This window comes from Triplophysa rosa, linkage group LG5 (assembly GCF_024868665.1).
Source record: "Triplophysa rosa linkage group LG5, Trosa_1v2, whole genome shotgun sequence".
Classification (NCBI taxonomy): Eukaryota; Metazoa; Chordata; class Actinopteri; order Cypriniformes; family Nemacheilidae; genus Triplophysa; species Triplophysa rosa.
Window position 1 is genome coordinate 11,144,761 of NC_079894.1, and position 20,855 is coordinate 11,165,615.

General features: G+C 39.1%; 3 protein-coding genes across 3 annotated transcripts; 1 reads left to right on the top strand and 2 right to left on the bottom strand.

Moving 5' to 3' along the window:
* The first annotated feature begins 294 nt into the window (after positions 1-294).
* rnf2 (ring finger protein 2) lies at positions 295-4,611 on the top strand. Its single transcript, XM_057333318.1, has 7 exons — positions 295-355; positions 1,175-1,286; positions 1,467-1,627; positions 1,768-1,983; positions 2,278-2,550; positions 2,655-2,826; positions 3,218-4,611. The coding sequence occupies exons 2-7, from the start codon at positions 1,200-1,202 to the stop codon at positions 3,317-3,319; spliced, it is 1,011 nt and encodes a 336-aa protein (XP_057189301.1). The 5' UTR covers positions 295-355; positions 1,175-1,199; the 3' UTR covers positions 3,320-4,611.
* Positions 4,612-9,693: 5,082 nt separating this feature from the next.
* On the bottom strand, positions 9,694-15,783 carry ivns1abpb (influenza virus NS1A binding protein b). The gene is made up of 15 exons (XM_057334904.1): positions 15,652-15,783; positions 14,605-14,782; positions 14,206-14,326; positions 13,954-14,126; positions 13,805-13,880; positions 13,549-13,722; positions 13,325-13,450; positions 12,495-12,602; positions 12,132-12,252; positions 11,790-12,014; positions 11,526-11,647; positions 11,321-11,447; positions 10,962-11,093; positions 10,702-10,875; positions 9,694-10,620 (listed from the first exon to the last, which is right to left on the bottom strand). The coding sequence occupies exons 3-15, from the start codon at positions 14,314-14,316 to the stop codon at positions 10,364-10,366; spliced, it is 1,926 nt and encodes a 641-aa protein (XP_057190887.1). The 5' UTR covers positions 14,317-14,326; positions 14,605-14,782; positions 15,652-15,783; the 3' UTR covers positions 9,694-10,363.
* Positions 15,784-18,021: 2,238 nt separating this feature from the next.
* On the bottom strand, positions 18,022-20,599 carry arpc5a (actin related protein 2/3 complex, subunit 5A). Its single transcript, XM_057334122.1, has 4 exons — positions 20,359-20,599; positions 19,802-19,873; positions 19,456-19,632; positions 18,022-19,334 (listed from the first exon to the last, which is right to left on the bottom strand). Exons 1-4 carry the CDS (start codon positions 20,497-20,499, stop codon positions 19,272-19,274), a joined length of 453 nt encoding a protein of 150 aa, XP_057190105.1. The 5' UTR covers positions 20,500-20,599; the 3' UTR covers positions 18,022-19,271.
* Positions 20,600-20,855: the final 256 nt, after the last annotated feature.

A 20,855-nucleotide genomic window follows, 5' to 3' on the forward strand; every position in this document is an offset into this window, starting at 1 on the left:
TTGTTAAAGGGTGTTAACATGAAAGGGTGATACTTTTTTTCAGAAATAAAATTAGCTTATGGTATACTTATGAAATGACTGACAGCCTCAGTCACCATACACTAACCTTTTCTCAAGAGTGAAAGCGAATGGTGAGCAAGACTTCCCTAACTTCTCCTTTTTTTGTTCCAGGAAGGAAAAAAACGGATTTTAACAATATGACGAAAAGTGTGTGATGGCTAAATTTGACATTTTTGGGAGTAAACTTTTCCTTTAAACATACTGCATTTCCCATGTGTCATTGCGCACACAGAATCCGCCATATTGAGCTCTCGAGAACGCGCTGGTGAAGCGACAGTATCAACAACACTGAATTGTAAGTATGTAAACAGCGGCGTTTTATCATAAATATGTTATTTTCGGTGATGGAACATGATTTTTTCACTTAAGCAAATGGTTTCATATGTGTTCAGCACGCCGACGTCGGTTTAAAACGTGATTTTACGTTGATCGTAAATGCAGCATCTGTATTAGCAGAACAAGAGCTAGCCATTAGCTAATTTGCTTTGCGCTTTCATGACAGCGCAGGAGATAAAGCCTTCACACCCGAATCCTCTTACAGTCGCTCATCTGATTTTGAATTATTTAACATGTGCACACTGTGAAGGATATGCATTGTCATTTAAAATACACTTTTCATGTGCGACCAGGTGCGATGTTCATTCTGTAACAAAGAGTTAAAGTGCCTTCTGAAGCTAATTTTAGCCCGTTAGCTCCGCGGCTGTAGGTGTAAACAGACATTATTGCTGTTAGCGTGATAATCATAGCCAACCAGAGAGTAAAAATTTGAAGACTTGTAAAGTAAACAGCTGTATAATAATAATATTTATGAGCTTAATCCTATGGATCAGCTCTCTGCTAAAAAGTACTAAACGAAAACGATCACTACTGACATAACAAATGCTCCCAGAGTCGCTTATAAAACTATCTGTTCGCCTCGTTATTAACAAGAGTATGTGAAATTGTAAGTTCTTTGATGTTTTCAGTGTTGTCTGTCGTATACCAACATTAACTTTCACATATATATTTCACATGAAATTAAACATGATATTTAACGTTACATGCGATAATAAACGAAGATTTGTTTTGATGTGTTTTTTATATTGTTTTTACATTCTTGTCTGTTTTATTGCAGAAGTGAAGGATACAAATACATAAGCATGACACAGACAGTCCAAACGAATGGGATTCAACCCCTCAGCAAGACCTGGGAGCTCAGTCTCTATGAATTGCAGAGAACACCACAGGTACATGAAGTCACATGTGAAAACATCACCTATTTTGGTTGTGATGAGCAACAAGAAGTGAAGTAACTAATAGCTAATAATCGAAAGTTAGCACATTCATTTTTTTAGTATGAGAGCGTTGGGGTTTGTAATTTTGTCTTGGACTAAAATGGCAGCTTCTGTGTTATTCTGCTTTTCTAGGAGGCCATCACGGATGGTCTGGAAATAGCTGTGTCCCCACGCAGCTTGCACAGCGAGCTCATGTGTCCCATCTGCCTGGATATGCTGAAGAACACCATGACCACCAAGGAGTGCCTGCACCGCTTCTGTGCTGACTGCATTATCACAGCTCTCAGATCAGGGTGGGTTCATGTCATCAGTGCTTATGGAGATTTGTTTACTTCTAATATTATTTTACAGTTTTATAAATCTGGTTTCATCAGGTCTGTGAATAGCTGAATATTGATTTCTTTTTTCATTTTGCATTGTCTGTGGTTCACAGAAATAAGGAGTGTCCAACGTGCAGGAAGAAACTGGTGTCCAAGCGCTCGCTCCGTCCAGACCCTAACTTTGACGCCCTGATCAGTAAGATTTATCCTAGCAGAGACGAATACGAGGCCCATCAGGAGAGAGTGCTGGCCCGCATCAGCAAGCACAACAACCGACAGGCGCTCAGCCACAGTATTGAAGAAGGCCTTAAGATCCAAGCCATGAACAGGTTAGATCTGTGGTATTTATTCACATGGATAAGATGTTTCCTCATATGATGTATGTGTGAGGTTTAGTTGTATTGTTTGTCTCATTAATCATTTTGTGCTGTCACAGTCTGAAATCATGTCTGATCATTTTGATACTGAAAACTATAGTTTTTTAATTTCTTTGCCTATATTTAATTTGATTGGCTGCACTAAAAGACAATTCCTTGCCAATCTTTGTTTATTTTTCTGTTTTTGTATTTTTTCTTTGCTCTTGACACTGTGTTGCCACCATTTTACCACTCGGGACGCTTTAGACTTCAACGGGGAAAGAAGCACCAGATCGAAAATGGCAGCGGGGCGGAAGACAATGGGGACAGCTCACACTGCAGTAACGCATCAGTGCACAGTAACCAGGAGGCTGGGCCCAGCATCAAACGAACCAAAACTTCAGACGACTCTGGTCTTGACATGGACAATGCCACAGAAAATGGAGGAGGAGACATGGCGCTTGATGGGGCCAGTGAGATAGAGCTGGTTTTTCGTCCTCACCCAACGCTCATGGAGAAAGAAGATGCCGCACTGACACGGTGGGTGATCGCTAATGATTCTCTTGCCATTTGTCAGTTCTATGTTTTAGTCAAGCTTATTTGGTTCGTTTTGTTGTTTAATCTGAATCTGAATTTATTACCAGGTACATCAAGACTTCAGGGAACGCGACAGTGGATCACCTCTCCAAATATCTGGCCGTCAGACTGGCTCTCGAGGAAATGCGCAAGTGCGAAGAGGCAAGCCCTATTAATGTAGAGGCCGCCAGTGAAAAACAGTATACCATCTACATTCCCACAGCCAGCAACCAGTTCACAGTAAGTTTGATACAATTATAAATGTAAATCAACAGTTTATCAACACGAATACTTAATGGGGAAAAGAGATATAGAGACTAACATATATTTTTTACAATAATCCAAATATAGTTCAGTGTACCTGGATGGTGCTAGCAACCAGGTCATTGGTTCGGTTTCCAGAGAAACTTTCTAGCCCCAAATGCACCCTAAGTAGCTATTAATAAGTGTCTGCCAAAAGCATTTTTGTAAATAAAAGATAAGCAAATAACAAATCATAAAATGTTACAATTTAAAATGAGCAGTTCTTTGTTGTCAGAGACCTACATGTGTCCCATACATCCTTGTTGGCAGTACCATGTGCATCGGACACACATTTTTCAGTATGACGATGTCACTTTTCCCCTCGTAGGTCTTGAATGGTTCCTTCTCACTGGAGCTGGTGAGCGAGAAGTACTGGAAAGTTAACAAGCCTATGGAGTTGTACTTCGCCCCAACAAAAGAGCACAAATGAATACATCAAGACACAAGGGCCTAGACAGGCCCAGTGCAGACTGATGGTTTATTCTCTCCTTCGTTATATCCTCTCACTGTTCCTCCTTGTCTGGAGTTTAGTCTCTGGAGCCTTGACTCTTCAATAACTGTGGCTGCTCTGATTTGTTTATATTTGTCTTTTTGTATGAAAATTAGACAAGGGTTGATTAATGGGAATGGGTGGGAAAGCCATGAGAGTCAAACCAGTTTTTGGATTTGTTTTTCTCCCCTCATGTTTCAGTTGACACCATCATTGTCACATGTTCAGCCCTGTTTGAGTCGAGGACTTTGAAATTGCCTTTAACAAGCCAAAATGTTAGTCTGCAAAATGGATTCTGCAACTGTAATGCCAATAGTTTGAGAAGTCAAATAGGATGCTTCACAAAAGACTGTCAGAAGGTGGCCTTCGTAGCCAGCGGTGGTGTCCTTAAAGGGATCCTTCATCCAAAAAGGAAAATTCTGTTCAACTCACCTTCAAGTTGTTTCAAATCTGTATACATTTCTTTGTTCTGATGAACACAGAAAGATATTTGTGAGAATGCTTATAACCAGACAGATTTAGCCCCTCATTGACTACCATAGTAGGAAAGTCAATGGGGGGAAAGATCTGTTTGGTTATAAGCATTCTTCCAAGCATCTTTCTCTGTGTTCATCCGAACAAAGAAATTTATACAATTTTGGAACAACTCGAAGGTGAGTAAATGATGACAGAATTTTCATCTTTGGGTGAAGTATTCCTTTAAACATCAAACCACACCAATGACATTTATGAAGCTGTATTAAATTTTAAGTGTGTTTTTTTGGACTAACACGATTGCATTTTGTCACTCTGTACAACTAGTGTGTGTCCAGATAATGTGATGGCATATATCACATGACTCTTGTCATGTCACTAGTCTGTACTACTGTGTTGGTCAAGTGAAATATGTCCGATGCTTTGGGGATTGTACAAACATCACTTTATAGTAACTACATGGAAAATGTATATCGACACGGTTGTTACAGCTATTACAGTACTTTTACAAAAGATATAAGATGGCAGTTGTACTTCAAGATGAACCCAGTTTTTGATAGTCGCATTTCATAGAAGCTTCGTATAAGACATGGAAAAACTTTTTAGAGCATGAAGTACTTTTAGTTTGACATCCTTGGCATACATTTTGAGTTGTTGTTGTTGTTTGGGAAAATGTATAAAGCGTTTTTTGTTTGAAAAAAATAAAACAATGTATGCAATTGCTAGTGTCACAACTTGTGTCGTGTCACAGCTTTTTATAGCAGCTTTTCACTCCTAAGTAGAAACTGATCCCCAACAGATGGCGCCAGCGCATCAGGTCATTCAAGGTTATGGCATATGGGTTATTTTGCAATGCTGTTGGGTTATTTAACAGAACTTATTAAGAAGTTAAGCAGAAGTTGATGTCAGTCCTTCAAAAATCACATAATTATTCCTTTGATGTACTGGGTGGCGAGCCCACGGCTCGCGACCCACATGCGGCTCTTTGACTGCCTCTTTGCGGCTCTTAAATCATCTATCCACAAGTTGCTTCTTAATCGCATTTTTTGTTTTTTAAATAATTTTAAACTAAACTAAACCGAATGTACACAAATTACTTTTGAAATAAAAAATGAAATGTATATATTTTTTAATAATTATTTTTGTACTGAACGTCATGCGCTACTAGCGGCTAGCCTCGTCTGCGTACAGCTAAACACAATTATGAAGGTGAGCACAGAACATTTCAATCCGAATGGGAGGATTTATATTTTTTTGTTGAAAGAAATGGAAAACCATTCTGCTTGATATGCCAGACTTCACTGTCGCAATTTAAGGCTTCAAAATCTTGAGCGCCATTTCATCCTACCGTGGGCCGGGAATTTCCCAAAGGCAGTGAACTTCAAAAGCGCAAGGTAAAAACGTTAGTTAGAGAAGCAAACTCGGCTCTTTCGGAAATTTACCAAACATTCAGAGACGGTCACATTAGCATCATATCAGCTGGCATGGAACATTGCGAGTGCTAAAAAGCCATACAGTGAAGGGGACTTCATCAAAAAGTGCCTCGATGTTATTGATGTTTTTGGTCCCGAAAACGAACATTTGAAACGTTCGGTAACGGACCTTCAATTGTCACGACACACTGTTGAACAAAGAATATTTGTTCAAAGAATATAAATTCTTGTTAGACAGTTTTTTCCCACATATCTTTGCAGTGATAAGGTATATTTTTTTATATGTTCACACAGCTGCTCTTTAGACTTTTTTGTGAAAACACACTATGTGTTTGTCTTATATTTCATGAATAATAGTAATATAATGCAAAAACAGGCCACTGTATGTTTACAAAGTTTTCATTTTGGTTTGATTTGGTTCTCAAACTAATGGCTATGGTGCACTCATTGGGCACCAGGGGGTACAGTTTTATGACAATTTATGGCATATCAAATATATTATTGTATAATTTAATCCTAGCCTGATGGGATTCCCTAACCTTTGTAATAGCAATTTCACACAGTCCTTTTCTGTTCCCATCCATAAATGTCTAACTCCTCTCTCTCTCTCACATAAAGATAATCTTAGAAATCCAAAGTGCCTTATTAACCTGACCTCAGATTACTTACCAGTCAAATTCAGACAAGGCCTATGTCAAATAGACAGCGCATGTGGTTCATGACATGTACAGTCACACTGACTACACTCTTATAAATAAAGGTGCTTAAAAGGTTCTTCACAGCGATGCCATAGAAGAACCATTTGTGGTTCCACAAGAACCATTCACTCAAGGGATCGTTAAAGAACTATCTCTTTCTCAACTTTTTATAACCTGAAGAACCTTTTGTGAAACAAAAAGGTTCTTCGGGTGTTCAATGTTCTTTATGGAACCATTTAAACAGGTTTTCCTATAGCATCGTGAATCACCCTTGTTTTTAGAGTGTACGCGTGTTGGGTCTTATACGTCAGTTATTCATAGTTTGATATGTATCCATAATGGACTTTACAGTCTCACAGTAAGGGTGCATTTGACCTTGACTACATTCTCAGAAATGTGTTTTTATTAGCACACACAGGGCGATACTGTCTCTGTGTGGTCAGGTCATGGCAGAAGCCCCGCTGCCTTAAAGGGATCAAAAGCCATATCCTCCCACATCAAAGATGAGCCATACATTATTAAAAGCAAACAGCTCACTCATTAAACCTCGCAACATTTAAACCAACCTGAAAAACAACCTTGTTTTTATCTGATATTGTGTCAGTGAGTCGTCCCTGCATCCAATGGGTTTTCATGTCCTGCTGTCTATCTTCAAGTTAGACATAGATATAAATATCAAGTTACTGAACTGACTGTTTTGTTTTCTACATGCTAATATTATTGTAAGTTGTACAGCACATGCATACACGTTCTTCATGTGCACACCACAAGTGTCATTCTGTACTGAATGGAACTTCTTCATCCAATGAGATTAAAGTACAAAATGTGCTGTGTTGTGACTGGTGCCCAGTACGTGAATACTTTCTTCCTTCATTTTGGAAACGATAGAGACTACCGCCAAATCTGAGAGCCTGGGCATTGTGCCACTTATTTGGGCATTTGGAACAGTTGGTGTGCTGTTACTGCTGTTTTTTACACAAGTGCCTCCAAGATCTGGATTCAACAAAGTGACGCAGTGTTCACTACACATAAAAAGCATGCCTCAAGCCTGTCCATGAGCAGATCATGTGGCACACGTATACACACATGCACATTTTTTCAGAAATTTGTGAGTTTAACTACATCTGTGATCCTATGCTCGTGTCACTGTTTGAATGTGATTTATAATGTGCAAGAAGGAAAGCTGGCATATTTTCTATATCCACATATTTGCATAGCTATTCATAAGAGATTCTTTTCCAATGGGATTTTCATATTATGATGTGCTTTAGTTTTGTTGTTAACACACTTGCCTGGCCTGTTCTGTTCTGCTTTGTTTTTCAAAGAATCATGTTTTAGTTCTCTCTCTAATGAACATGTACTTCCAATTAAATATACAAAATCCTAATATATTAGTATTTGTGAATGTCCTTGAAATAATTATTTAAATGATCTCAATTCTGGATATTGATATGGACATAAGTTAGAACACATTTTCCTCACAACTTGTACAGTGCTTGTACGCTCGACCTGATTTTGCCAAGTGGTTGATGTCCTCAGGGCAACATTTTTATAAATAAAACCTAAACCCACACCAAACCCTAACCATAACTTACCCCTAAAATCAGAGGGAAATGATAAGTGAAAAACAATGGTCTAGAAGCACCTAATCCTGGTTGTAAGATTAAACTTAAAATAAACTGTAAACTTATTTCTGAAATCTGATTGGTTGATTTAAATGTTGTCCCAGGGTCAACATGATGTTGCCCTAAGGACATCAACCACTTGGCAAAATCAGGTTAGCCGTGCTTGTACTGTAATGAGCCCCAGAAGGGCCATACCACCCACAGTCCAACACAGTCTCACAGGACATAACAGCTTTATCCACCTAGACCCATTTGAAATGTGAAGAGATCATTAAAAACATATTAAGACAATATTCAGGAAGCACCCTACACGTTCAAAGAAATCCTGCTGGGGATATTTTCTGCCTGCTTCTTCTATTCTGTGCCAGGCATCCGTTTGTTACTCCTTTCCAGTTGAAGAGTGGGTTAAAAAGTATCCCTAGTTTGCTTTAATAACTGGCTTTTGTGAATGATGACATCAGAAAGCTCTGTCCTCAAACAGACATTTCCAGCCTAGCCATTTTCCAGCATGAATCAGCCGAATACAGTAAAGTGGCTAAGCAAAAAGTTTTTGCTTTTCGACAGTAACAGCTTGTCTGTCAGAATCTAAAGGATGAAACCAGATGAATGAATTCACGCAGAAAGACACTGGGACTGTTTGCATACGTGTTGTGGTCCTTGAAGGCACAGGCAAAAATATTGCATTCTTGATGTATGATAGTGTTATCTGCTGAAAGAAAAGTGTGATTGGCTATGAAAAGCTCATTGTAACAACCTAAGCTTTAAGAGCAGAAGATGCCTGAGACCGTTAAAGAGAGATGTAGTAAATCATTTCACATCTTATAGAGTCTTGTTGTGGTAATTATACTGCACCCTTATCATTTCCTGTTTACCACACCTAGTTTAGAATAGAATAGAATGAGCTTTATTAGACTGCACCAGACAGCCAGCTCCTTGACCACCTGTCTGTAAGCAGACTCGTAACCGTCCTGAATGAGGCCGATCAGTGTGGTGTCGTCTGCAAACTTCAGGAGCTTGACAGAGGGGTCTTTAGATGTGCAATCATTCGAGTTGGGCCTGTCACCAGCACTTACGTATATTCTAGCCTAGCAAAGATCGACAACATCACAGACTCAAAATAGCAATATCAGTATCTAAAAGCAAACATTAAGGGTTTTTACAAATGTCTCCTAGGCACAGCCATTCTTATGCAAGACACCCTCAAAATCTATATGGTTCTTACATAATCTCTTCAGACAAAAACAGACAGCTTTTTAGACAGTTACAAAGCTTTTACATATAGTTTGATTCAAATAAATGTCCAACTACATATCTGTTACAGCAATGCAATTTTTCATATCACCCTATTCAGGTTTGCTCACAAATAATAGCACATCAATAGATGTTCTGAAAAATCATCTTTAACACATCAGTTACAGGTTGAATGGAGTAAGAAGTCATTAAATTGGATTAGGTGACCTGTCTTTAACACCTGCTGTAAAGAGCAGTGGAGTGGCTTGTCTCAATCCAGACCAATGCTGACTCGCTGGCCCAATTACTCACAGTGGCCTGCCATGATATGATCTCACCACAGAGATTAGACACGAAGACTGGTCTCCTCATTAATGGATGTAGCATGTAGTTTTGACCCAGTGACTGACAGACCGCTATAATAGTTTAGCCAACTCCCAGACTAATTCCATCTGGGGCAAGTGGGCAAAATGCAAACATTTAGGGGTGGTTTCCCAGACAGGGTTTAAGCCTAGTCCCAGACTAATTTAAATGTTAGATGCGTCTCGATCAAAAGCAACTTGCACTGGCATATCTTAAAATATATCAGTGCTTTTTTTGTCTGAAGATGCACACAGTAATGTTTATTGAAAAGTATGTCTTTTAAAAACGACTTAAACATACTAGTTCAACAAAGGCCTAGTCCTGGTTTAAACTAATCCCTGTCCGGGAAACTGCCCCTTAGACATTTACATTTAGCAGACACTTTTAGCCAAAGCAGCTTACACGTCAGTGTTTAATACTCACTTAATGCAGGATGATCTCCACATCACTGTACCGAGACCCGTCAAGACCAACACAAAATTGACTGAGGTTGAAATGCTTTATTCATTCTTACATTGTTTTTGTACCAAAAGTACAACCAAAATCCATTCAGAGTTGAGGTCTAACAAAGCTTTAAATACAGAAACGAATGAGAAATGTTATTAATTGGTGTTACAAATATCATTATCATTGGCTTTGCTAGCAAGCATCTAGTTAAAACCAATCCTGTTGCATTCAGTAAACAACATGTGTGCTTCTCGGTTTTACATATTGAACACTTACATATAAAAAGGTATAAAAAGATACCATTCCGCCAAAGCAACAGCTTGCTATTTAAAATGACATGGTGTTAACTTGTATTCTTTATTTTAGTATTTTGTAGACTTATTGACTATACATGTCAATGAGCAAGGCAACCAAACAAGGCCAAATTACTCCTGATGGACTAAGATTTGCATCCGTAAGATGTGAACCTTTGCATTCAGTTACTACAATTTGAAAAACCTGAAAATATTAACAACAAAAAAAGTATTTACACAGTAATTTATGCAATATGCAAAGGCTTGATGTTGCTGTAGGCAACTCAATGACATCATCTATCAACAGTTATCATCTCTCCCACCCAACCATTCACCCAACCTAAGCACCTAAACAGGAGCATATCAGTAAAATTATGTTACAAAGCACATCAGCTGAAGGACAAGTTCCCCAAACAACCGTTCAATTCTTAGTTAATGCCTCTACAAAAGGGCTCCACTCATTGACCTCAGGGTCATACACCTCCATTGTGTTGAGAAACTCATTGCCATCAAAGCCTCCAACAGCACAGAGCACGCCGTTTAGCACGGCCACCCCTGAGTTGCTTCGTGCCGATGTCATGCTTCCTAACATCCTCCACTCGTTCTTGGTTGGATCATAGACTTCCACACAGCGCAAAGCGTGAGAGCCGTCAAATCCTCCAACCACAAAGAGTTTCCCTGTAAATGGTTGAAAATGACTTGATGACGTTAGCTTGTTAAAAAACAGACCCTTACAGGACACCTACAAAATCTTTTTACCTTCATGCACAACGACACCAGCTCCACGGCGGGCCACATTCATGGGAGCCACCAGGGTCCATGTGTTGTTATTCGGGTTGTAGCGTTCAACTGAATTTAAGCAGTTCCAGGACTCTGCACCACCAATGACATAAACAAATCCATCCAATTCACACACAGCTGCTTGGTGCCTTCCTGAACACATAATCACAACACATTCAGCATGAGTGAAATCTCACAATATAAACTGATTTGCCAACAAAAGGATAGAATAGACATACTGATGTTGAGTGGCGCACAGCTGGTCCAAGTTTTTAACACTGGATCAAAAGAGTCACAATTCTTCAATCCTTTTTGACCACAGGGATCAGATCCACCCACAACAAAAAGCTTGTTTTGCAAGGAACACACACCTGACAGGAAACGGGAAAAGGAGATTACCCAGCCAATCAATAACCATATCCAGCAACTGCCATGAGCATACTGTATGGGCATGTCATAAAGTACCCCTTCACTAATACTCGGCTTTCTTTCATAAGCATGTAAAGACAGGAGAGGAAACAAAGTCTGAACTCTGATTAGTGAAGACAGAGAACCAAGACTTCCTAAAGCAGGAAAGTGTAAGGTAAGTGATGCATACCTGCATTGCAACGATTGGTGCGGAGCTCTGGAACTTGTCTCCACTCATCAGCTATGGGGTTATACGTCTCGCCACAGCTCAGCTCATCTGAATGACCGTTGGATCCACCCATCACATACAGCTGACCCTGAGAGGAAACCACTGAATTAGCTCTAATAGCAAGGACTCGTCGCTAGTTTAGCATTGGAAACTGAGCCATCTCTACCATTAGCACGGCCATTTGGAAGCGAGCTCGTGGTGTTCGCATGGGCGCGATGAAAGTCCAGCAGTCCTTTTTTGTATTGTAGCACTCTACAGTCCTCAAGCATTCTTCTCTGTTGTAGCCACCTGGACAGGTATGAAAAACAGATTTAAAACTAAATATGTTAATCTGATAAAGAATAATACTGATAATCGTGAAAAAAGTTGCAAATGTTTTTCCGGGTGGTTTCATTTTCGTGTTCATTTTCCCCACTGCGTACATGCATACCTGCAGCAATAAGTTTGCCATCCAGTTCAGCAGTTCCCAGTCCTGAGCGAGCGTAATGCATGGGCTTCAGCATTCTCTCCTGCAGCTCCTCTGGCTGAGCTTCGACACTCAGGCTCTTCTGCATGCAGGGTGTAGAAGACGGGGAACTCTGTGGACTGCTGTGGCCATGCAGTGAGATCACACACAGGATGCCTCTCAAAACAGCCAGACACAGGTACGTGTTGTCTGGGGGAGAGGACAGGGAGATTCAGACCCTTGAGATCCAGTTCAATCACATGCAAAAAATAGCATCAGATTGTAAGATTCCTAAGGGATAAAGAATGGTCAACAGTGTTGACTTACTGGTGGTCTTCTCTGAGGCAATGTACTTCCATTCATGTCTGTTGAATTGGCTGTTGGAGGTGGGAGAAAGGCTGCCAGGGGCGCCTGAGCTCATCTCATCTCTCTCACGAGGGGGTTTCTTCTGCAAAACCAAATCAGGCAGCTACAAACCACTGCCCCATATTTCACCCCAACCTATACTAAACATGCATGCAGACACACAGTCAAATTCCAATTCAACTCCACCTATGGCCAATAACATCTGCCACTATTCAAGGGGTCTTGAACAGTGCACACAGCTGAGAAAGCTGGTGGTTTATAGATATCTGGTAGTGCAAATCACCTATTGCTTTTCTACATCAGTGAATGCAGCCAATCCTGTACCTGCACAAACTGGATGTGGTCATCCTCATAGCTGCAGACCTCTGTCTGCCCCTCAAGCAGGCTCCCGTCATGCAATTTGTGATCTGCTGAGTAGTACAGTGTTTGCACCTGCAACAACAAAACACCAACAAGGCCATGTGGGTGTTTCCATAAGAACAAAAGCGGTATTGTGCCTTGTTCCTTGAAGAAGTGGAGTCAGCTGCTATGAGGAAAGTCCTTGGCAATTTTGTGCTGTTTGGACACTGAGAAGACAATGACTGTATGTGACTACTGTATAGCCATCTATGATGAAAACTGCTGGAAGATGATATCATTCCTATTGTGAATGACTCTGCATCAAAGATCCATCTAAAAAAATTTCAGATTCGGAAAGAGAGCTCCAACGCTCGCAGGAACACAGATGGAACCGGATTGCTTTTGGCTGGTTAATCCATTGATGGCTGGCATCTTGGATTGTTCTTCAGTGCTTGACAAATCTGCTGTTGCTGTGTATTACTAAACCTAAAGGAGAGATGGGGAGATCAAGGGGGAGGAGTGGCTATTAGAATCAATGTCATAATACCTAAAAATGCCCTGCCGGGAAGAAAATTGTAAGTTACTGAAGACAAAGGTAGAAAGAGAAGGGGAAAGCAAACTGAACAGCTTGTTTGGCTCACCTGGGAAACGTTCAAGTTTTTCAGTATTTTGAGAAGCACGTACTGCAAAATTTACAAAGAGCAAAAACTTGGGAGCAGAGGAAGGGGTGAACTCAGTTGTCATCTTTAAAAAGACATTCAGGAGACATGAGCAAGTTGAAAAAAGAGGGTATGAAAAAAAGTCACAATACTGACCTCGCCCATCAGTTTCTCGAGAGGATCTCCATTCTTCCACAAGCTGCGCTGCACCCAGCTAATCACCTTAGAGTACAGTTTGCCATTACCCGGCAGGTTCAGGTTCTCCTCTAGGATAACCTCCAGCTACCACAACAGAAATATAATATGAACAGAAATACCCAAATATTCAGAGACATTCAAATTCTATACACGTGATAATAAAAACTAACCATTAGACTGACCTTCAGACGAGGAAGTTTAAGGAAGTCATCCTGTTCCGAGATCTCCTGAAGATTATCCTGTATATAACCATCAATCTTACCCAAAAGCCGACTATCAGCCATGGAACTTGTGAAGTTGCGGAAGGAAATGGCACTTTGGCTGTCGATTTTTGATAAAAGGTAGTCTCCACAAACCTGAATGGCAAAGGAACATTCAAGAGATCAGTACAGTATTTTATTGTATACGTGACAGTTGGAATTATGCACCTGTTCAAACCTGTTTGACTCGCTCCAATTTAAGCTTTTTTGCCGCAGAATACACATCTCTGACCAGATCTTTATCTGCCTTCAGCCTGTCAACAAGACAATATATGTATATGGGATCTCTGAGTGTGTAATAAAAGGTTACTACCTAAATAGACTTACTGTGCTGTGTAGGCATAACTGAGCAAGATCTCGACAGCGTTTGGATTTAGGTCATCGAATTTGACCAGTGACACCCCACCCTGTAACTCGGAGTCACTGTTGAAGATCTCGAAAAGGTAAGGACTGCAGCAGGCCAGCACAGCCTTATGGGCCATCAGCTCATGTCCACATACCTGCAGAGGGACCACCAGTATTAAAAGTGTTTAAGTGGATACTAAATGCATTAGACAAAAAAGCACTGATCTTACTTACCTGCAGTCTGACATCACAAAACTGGCCGCTCTTACGTAAAGCGTTCATCTTGGCGACAGTAGAATCGATGAAGCTCTCGTCTTCAAATATTAAACTGCCGTTGGGAAGCATTTTGATGGATCTATCAGAGGGACAGTACAAAGCAAGGAGGCAAATTTAGCTAAATCTGAACTTTTCTGTACATTTTTGCATCCAGAAATATGTGAGCAGGGACAATTGTGTGAGGGGTAAATTTGCATTATGGATTTATTATCATAAGCGTTTCATTGGTCGCTAAAAAACTTAGTACTTAAACAAACAAGCGATTGGTGTTGAACTTGACGACCAAATTCTGCAGAATCTTTCTGTGAAAACCCAAGGCACAAATTCAGTGCAAGACTGAAGAAAAAACACACCTACCTAGAAGAACAATCTTGTCTACGGCACTTAAATATATTTTTTAATGGAGTTCCACACAGGTGTATTCAGAGAAGATGCAAAACGCCTCAAACTTCACAGACTTCCTGAGTAGTTGTGCTTGATGTAACTCGGTGGGTTACAGAATACAGGTTTTACCACCTTGGTTACACATCAAGACCTAAAGAGAAAATAAGAGCATAAAACAAGACAATAGCCTTCAACTGTTATGTACAACGTTGTTGAATGCTAAATTGATGTAGAATTCATACATACATACATACATACATATATATTATATTATATTATATATGTAGCCTTAAAAATACACACTTAAAAAAACGTTTAGTTCCACAGCAAAAAAGTAACACCACAAATAGATCTGAACAGATACAATGCATCATTCTTTGTAACAGTTTCCGGGTTTAGGGTTTCTTAAAGCCTCGGGCCGTTCACGCGGCGCTTTCCAGATTGAACCAGTATCTCACTGAAACGAGACGTCGTTGTATTCACAACAACTAACTTACAGCAATGCAAGTAGACACACAACAATCACAGGACTGAAGTATAGGGTCACACGACATTCGACTTTGAAATACTATATAAACATGCTAATGCACAACAAAAAGGAATATTCACGGCCTGAGATAAACTAAGATATTAACGGTCTAAAACAAACCAGGAATCACATTCTATCAAAGTAATGATGTCCATGCTGAATGACTTAACTAATTGCAGTAAACTAGACTTTAAATATAGTAAATTAAGTTAGAAGGTAAATGTCCAGCCTGATTCAGAAACAAAGTGAAAGCAGAAGTTGAATTAACGTTAAATAAGTTAAACCCGTCAGCACACCGACCAAACCATCCACCCAGCAGGAGGAAATAACAGCAAAACTAAACAATATAACGTTAGTTCTTAAACCATAACCGAAATCCCAGCAGGAGAACAAAGCTTCGCAACTAACGTAACGTTAATTACATTACGAACTCCATGAGCTCACGCTGCAACTTGCTTTAAAATCGACTGAAACAAAATTTAAAGTCTTACCAGGTTCCTTTGTCTGTTTCTAGACATTGTTTCTCTGAGTGAAAAGAAAAATAACGATTAGTTACGGCTAAACAGCACTAGCACAACACAAGCAACGTTAACGCGCTTTACTGAATGACACTAAAAAAGAGCGCGCTTAACAATGCTGCGTAACCGATGACGACAACAGCAGGGTGGGAGGAGACATGTAGCTCACTAGTTTGTGTATTATTAGTAAAAAAAATATTTATTGCTGCAAGTTTATTCATCTGCCTTATTGTCAAAAACAGCTTGTTAATAAAAACATGTAATGTTTAATCATGGTCGTGTGTGTACTATTATTCACTTTAATCCCACCACGTTCTCGTCCCCCTAGCAACCAGAACCCAGTAATGCATTCATGTAGCACATGTGTCCTGACACCGTTTATATAAATATTTCAGGTGTTACATTTTTGGATATGGAGTGGTTGTGTGTGGTTACGTGAAGAAAATGAAGCTTGTTTAGAAACAACCGTGATGCAGATAAAACGGAACATCGACGTAGGATATGCTCCAATACATGTTATACATATTCAAAGTATAATTTATTAAAAATATATAAATATAAAAAACACAGAAAACTGTCTCTCCCATCACTTTTCCCTTTCTCTCTTTGTTTAGTAGGTTTTGGGCTATTTAATAAAAACGCTCAATTTTACTTTAGGCCTATTTAAACTTCAAACAAGTGGCAGATTATGCAATTCAACAAAAAGAAAATGTTAGGTCAAGAAGACAGTAATAATTCTCTCTGAATCTGAAATTAAATGAAGGTCAGGTGATGCTGTTTTACGTTGTGTTCTGTTTCCTTTATGTAATTTTCCATCAGCTCAACTTAAGCGCTTCCACATCATCCTGCTGTCTCCATGGTTTCCAGCCACTTAGAAAAAGAAACATGAATATGCACACAGTCCTCATTTTTGCCTTCTATCTGTGATCTCTCAATGCAACCTGTTGTTCAGATGCTTACATAAGGCACTCTGGTAGGACATTCTTAAATATTTTTTATAAGCTATATTCTCTCAGATGGAGGAAACCACAGATGGAATTGTTGTGGGTCATTTCTACCTTTTACCCATTGATCTATTATGTCTCTCTTATTATAATATACATCCAAAGTAAAATGTAATACCACTTCATGCAGGGAACTGGCATGGAAGGGTATAAATGTTTTGGTCACATAAGCCATAGACATTTCAAATAATTGTGTGCGAGAATTGTTGTCCACTTATGTCTCCTAGTGATTGCCATTATCCATATTGAATTACTTGGTACTGTTCAGGACAAGGCACAATGTACTTGTCAGACTATTGCAGAGTATGTTGACATTTCAATGAGTCTTTAGTTAAGTGTTGGAGGTAATAATATGTACAAAACAAACCTTGTGATTCCACTTTATAACAGTTGTTGAGGGAAAGTGACTGGCAAACATCTTGTGTAAAAACATACAAAGCTGGTTTCCTTTTTTAAGGCAAACCCACTTTTGGTTTTTATCATTTAGATTTTCATGCGAAACTACAGCAAATCTGTATTCAGTTAAGGCTGTAAATTTAATTCATAATTATTCACCCACTTCTAGACTGGTTTGTACTCGTAAATAAGACCGAGTGCCCATTGTAATTGCCACTGCTCTCTACAATTTTTTGTATGGAATCGTTCAAAATAAACTGTGTAATGATTATCTTCATTTGTATTGTAGACCTTTGCTGCTTCAGATTTATAATCTGAAATAAGGCCAGGGACTGACTCACACAAACAATAAAAAAGTCAATATTTAACTCCTATTCATGTTTCTAAAGAACATTAAAGAGTTCAAGAGTTTACTGTTGATATTTGCCAACTTTAAATAAAATCACTTAATATGACAATCATATTAAATCTTCATGAGCTATTTTTATGCAGACAAGGGGAAACAAATGAAGGTTACATACAGTAAAAACATTAGTAAAAAGTTAACAGCAACACCATGCGGTCTCTTTGGAAAGCTCTGAGTGATGATAAACAACAAGATCACAATGCATTGCTTGACAACATTTTAGTGTAATGCCTGAAGACTTTCATTGGATTATTTTTGACCCACTGATAGGTTGAAAATAACCCAGCATTTTTTAGTGTAAATGTATGTTTTTTTTATAAATTAATATTTGTATATTGATTCATTTCATTTTAAATAAATTATACCTATAATGAAAATGTCAGTGCAGCGAAATCTAAATTCAGACAAAGTAGGCCTACATATACAGACTAGTCAAGGTTAATTTAACCCAGTGGTTGGGTTTGTCCATTTTTGACCCCAAAATGGGCTAAAACAACCAAGCATTTATTAGTGTTAAACAAAACAAAACACAGAAACTGTGAAAGACATTTAATTTATTTCTCAAATGAACCATACAATATAAAACAAACATTATATAAGGCAGTTGGTAAACTAGTTTATAATTTTGCACTTAATCAAATGATTGATCGGTGTGATGCAAACACAAACAACACAAAAAATCTTTAATGAACAAGAAGATATTTCCTTGGGTTGCTTATGTATGGCTTCAAACATGGCAAAAACCAAGTAAACCACAGTGGAAGCACAGTCCGCACTCATGTTTCTCCGCAGGTTAAAGCCTGATCAGCTTTCTGCTGTATGTTTGGTGGGAAGTGCACAAACTTTGTGCATCGCAGAGGTTATATCATCAGCACCTGATACAATCTGAGGTCTAAGTACATGCTGAGAAAAATGTTGATAATGTCCTATGTTCAAAAATGATGTGGTCAAAATATACAAAAACTTTCAGAGGACAAAATGTAATACTCAAAAGTTTTATAAAAAAAATCATTGTTTGTTTGTTTTCTAAACCGTACAAAAGCACATTAGTATTAAACCACAGTTGTGACAATTAAAGGTTTTTGGCAACTTAAGAAGAGCTATTTGTCTTTTCTATAATATGTAATCCTGTGTGATGAAACAATGCAGATTTATCATAACAGTTGCAAGAAGTACTAAAGGGACTGTGTAGGGAAAAAAATCACCCTGCTGTCGACCAACCTCTTGTCTAACAGCATGTAATGCATCTGGGAAAGTGGGAAAGAAATCATGGGAATGAATACAGCATGTGCTATCAAATGAAACAAGCAGTTGAATACTGATGGCGTGTTCCACAGAGCAACTCCTATTATGTTTTTGAAACCGAGTGGATGAGGTGATGGGAGTAAAAAAATTAACAATACACTCCAAAGTACCTTACCCTAACATGCCATTGTAATATCATAACTCTGTAATGATGTGGTCATGCTATTACATTGCATTGTTTGATCTGGTCAGCGGAGACATGAAATTGCGAAAAGCATAAGGGGTGAACAAATCCTTTGATAACATCTGTGCTCAATATCTGCTGAGGTCAACAAAAACATTCTCATACCCAATCTAGTAATGTATAGATCCTAGGTGCTTATGTTATCAATGAAATAAATCCAAATGAGAGTATGATGTTTGATCGTTTAAAAAGGCGATTGACTGAACGCCCTACACAGTATGGGCAGAAACCAAACCACAAAGGGTTGTGCCAGCCAGTCCCTTTGTTGACCCTGCCGGCGGTGTTAGGATGGTGAAGTCTACACGGTTTTCCTGGCTGTGAGGACTCTGACTATAGAGCCAACCCCACCTGCCGAGAGAGCCTAGAACAAGAGAACAAAAGCCACTGATATATGTATAGGAGCAGAAATATAAGGATCTCTTAGATCATGATGCCATCTTTTTAAGACTCCTCTGTTTAAGAAATACCAATAATATATTTGCCTTTTCATGCCACTGAAGCAGAATACCGCTACTGTTGTCCGAGGGTCTTTCAAATCCCTTGTAGATGTACTTCATGAGGAGATCGACTCCGGTCTTATCCAGAGACTGAACAGCCTTTTCTATATCGCTTGCCTTGAAAGAGCTAAGCACTTTCAACACGAGGCCTTCAGCCCGGTCCTGCACTCGAAAACACATTGAAATATATAAATAAATCTTTAATTTAATAACGCCACACACCAAGTCAGTGTAAACAGCTTACAAACCTAGCGTAAACCAGAGCTCTAATGTAATGAATTGGATATCTACAGAAAAGAAACCACAAAATGAACTGATAGCTGTAACTCACCTTTACATTCTGATTCTTGGTATTGATTGGTGGATTCTTCAGTACTGCCTGCAAAGCCCCCATCAGGTTACCTGTACAATGCACTAAGGAAAGCATCTCACATCTGCTGTGGTTTACATTTTCTCTTAAATTATGAATATATATTAGGTCCATAAACCTTTTTTGCGACTTATTAGCTTGCCACCGGAAATCAGCGGCACCCGGAAGTGTTTCTGCAGCAATCCCACGGAAAAGTAATACCACATATACGGTTAAACTCTACATACAGCATGCTTTAACCACTGTAGCAATCATTTTTCCTTTTAAATGCCGTAAAGTACTGCATTCAGCAATCAAAGCTAGCTGAGTGAGCTTAAAAGCAGCATTCGCCTAATGAATGAATGAAGTGACTTAACTTGCCACACCCATCGTCTTCTCCAGAAATAAAAAATATACGTTATATTAATTATACTAGCTTAGCCTCAACATTGCAAGTACTTTTACAACCTGTGAAAAATAAATGCTATGCAATACGTCAGAGGAAAATAAATCCTAACCTAGAAAGGTCTGCAAGGATATTGTCTGATGAGAGAATCCACCTCAGTTTCGTCCGGACCTAGTTGATTTTCTCCGCCGTCCTCTTCATCGACAAATTTGTTTTCGTCGTACTCATCTATATCAACCTTTCTGAATCGATCGGACACAGTGTTCTTCGACATGGCAGTTTCTATCACTCAATCAGAAAATATTGAAAAATACAACACACTAGTCCCAGTACTTTCAGGAAGCAGGCCGGTTGCTTTCGACTTCCGCATAGAAGCCCCCTAGTGGCTGCATCCCGAATTCACATTTACTTGTCATTTATCAACTCCTGTATTAATATCACACCTGGTAATTTAGTATTATTACCATCCCATTAAATGTTTTTCAATGTTTAAAAAATAATGCCGTGAAACAAAAGAAGCGCTTCGTGGTTCTTGATGCGTCATGTTGTTGTCTTGAGCATGTTTTGTATCAGTTGTGTATGAGTCCATCAGTAGTCTAGTGTAAAATGATGAATCTCAACATCATACTG

Excerpts from the sequence above, each read along its gene's own strand:
- ivns1abpb (XM_057334904.1), bottom strand. The coding sequence starts at position 14,316 with ATGCTTCCCAACGGCAGTTTAATATTTGAAGACGAGAGCTTCATCGAT. Across the intron at positions 13,881-13,953 it reads AGTTATGCCTACACAGCACA|GCTGAAGGCAGATAAAGATC; the intron begins GTAAGTCTATTT and ends TCTTGTTGACAG. Across the intron at positions 12,253-12,494 it reads ACCACATCCAGTTTGTGCAG|AAGAAACCCCCTCGTGAGAG; the intron begins GTACAGGATTGG and ends TTGGTTTTGCAG.
- rnf2 (XM_057333318.1), top strand. The coding sequence starts at position 1,200 with ATGACACAGACAGTCCAAACGAATGGGATTCAACCCCTCAGCAAGACC. Across the intron at positions 1,628-1,767 it reads ATCACAGCTCTCAGATCAGG|AAATAAGGAGTGTCCAACGT; the intron begins GTGGGTTCATGT and ends TGTGGTTCACAG. Across the intron at positions 1,984-2,277 it reads AAGATCCAAGCCATGAACAG|ACTTCAACGGGGAAAGAAGC; the intron begins GTTAGATCTGTG and ends GGGACGCTTTAG.
- arpc5a (XM_057334122.1), bottom strand. The coding sequence starts at position 20,499 with ATGTCGAAGAACACTGTGTCCGATCGATTCAGAAAGGTTGATATAGAT. Across the intron at positions 19,874-20,358 it reads TGGATTCTCTCATCAGACAA|GGTAACCTGATGGGGGCTTT; the intron begins TATCCTTGCAGA and ends GTGCATTGTACA. Across the intron at positions 19,633-19,801 it reads CCAAGAATCAGAATGTAAAG|GACCGGGCTGAAGGCCTCGT; the intron begins GTGAGTTACAGC and ends TTTCGAGTGCAG.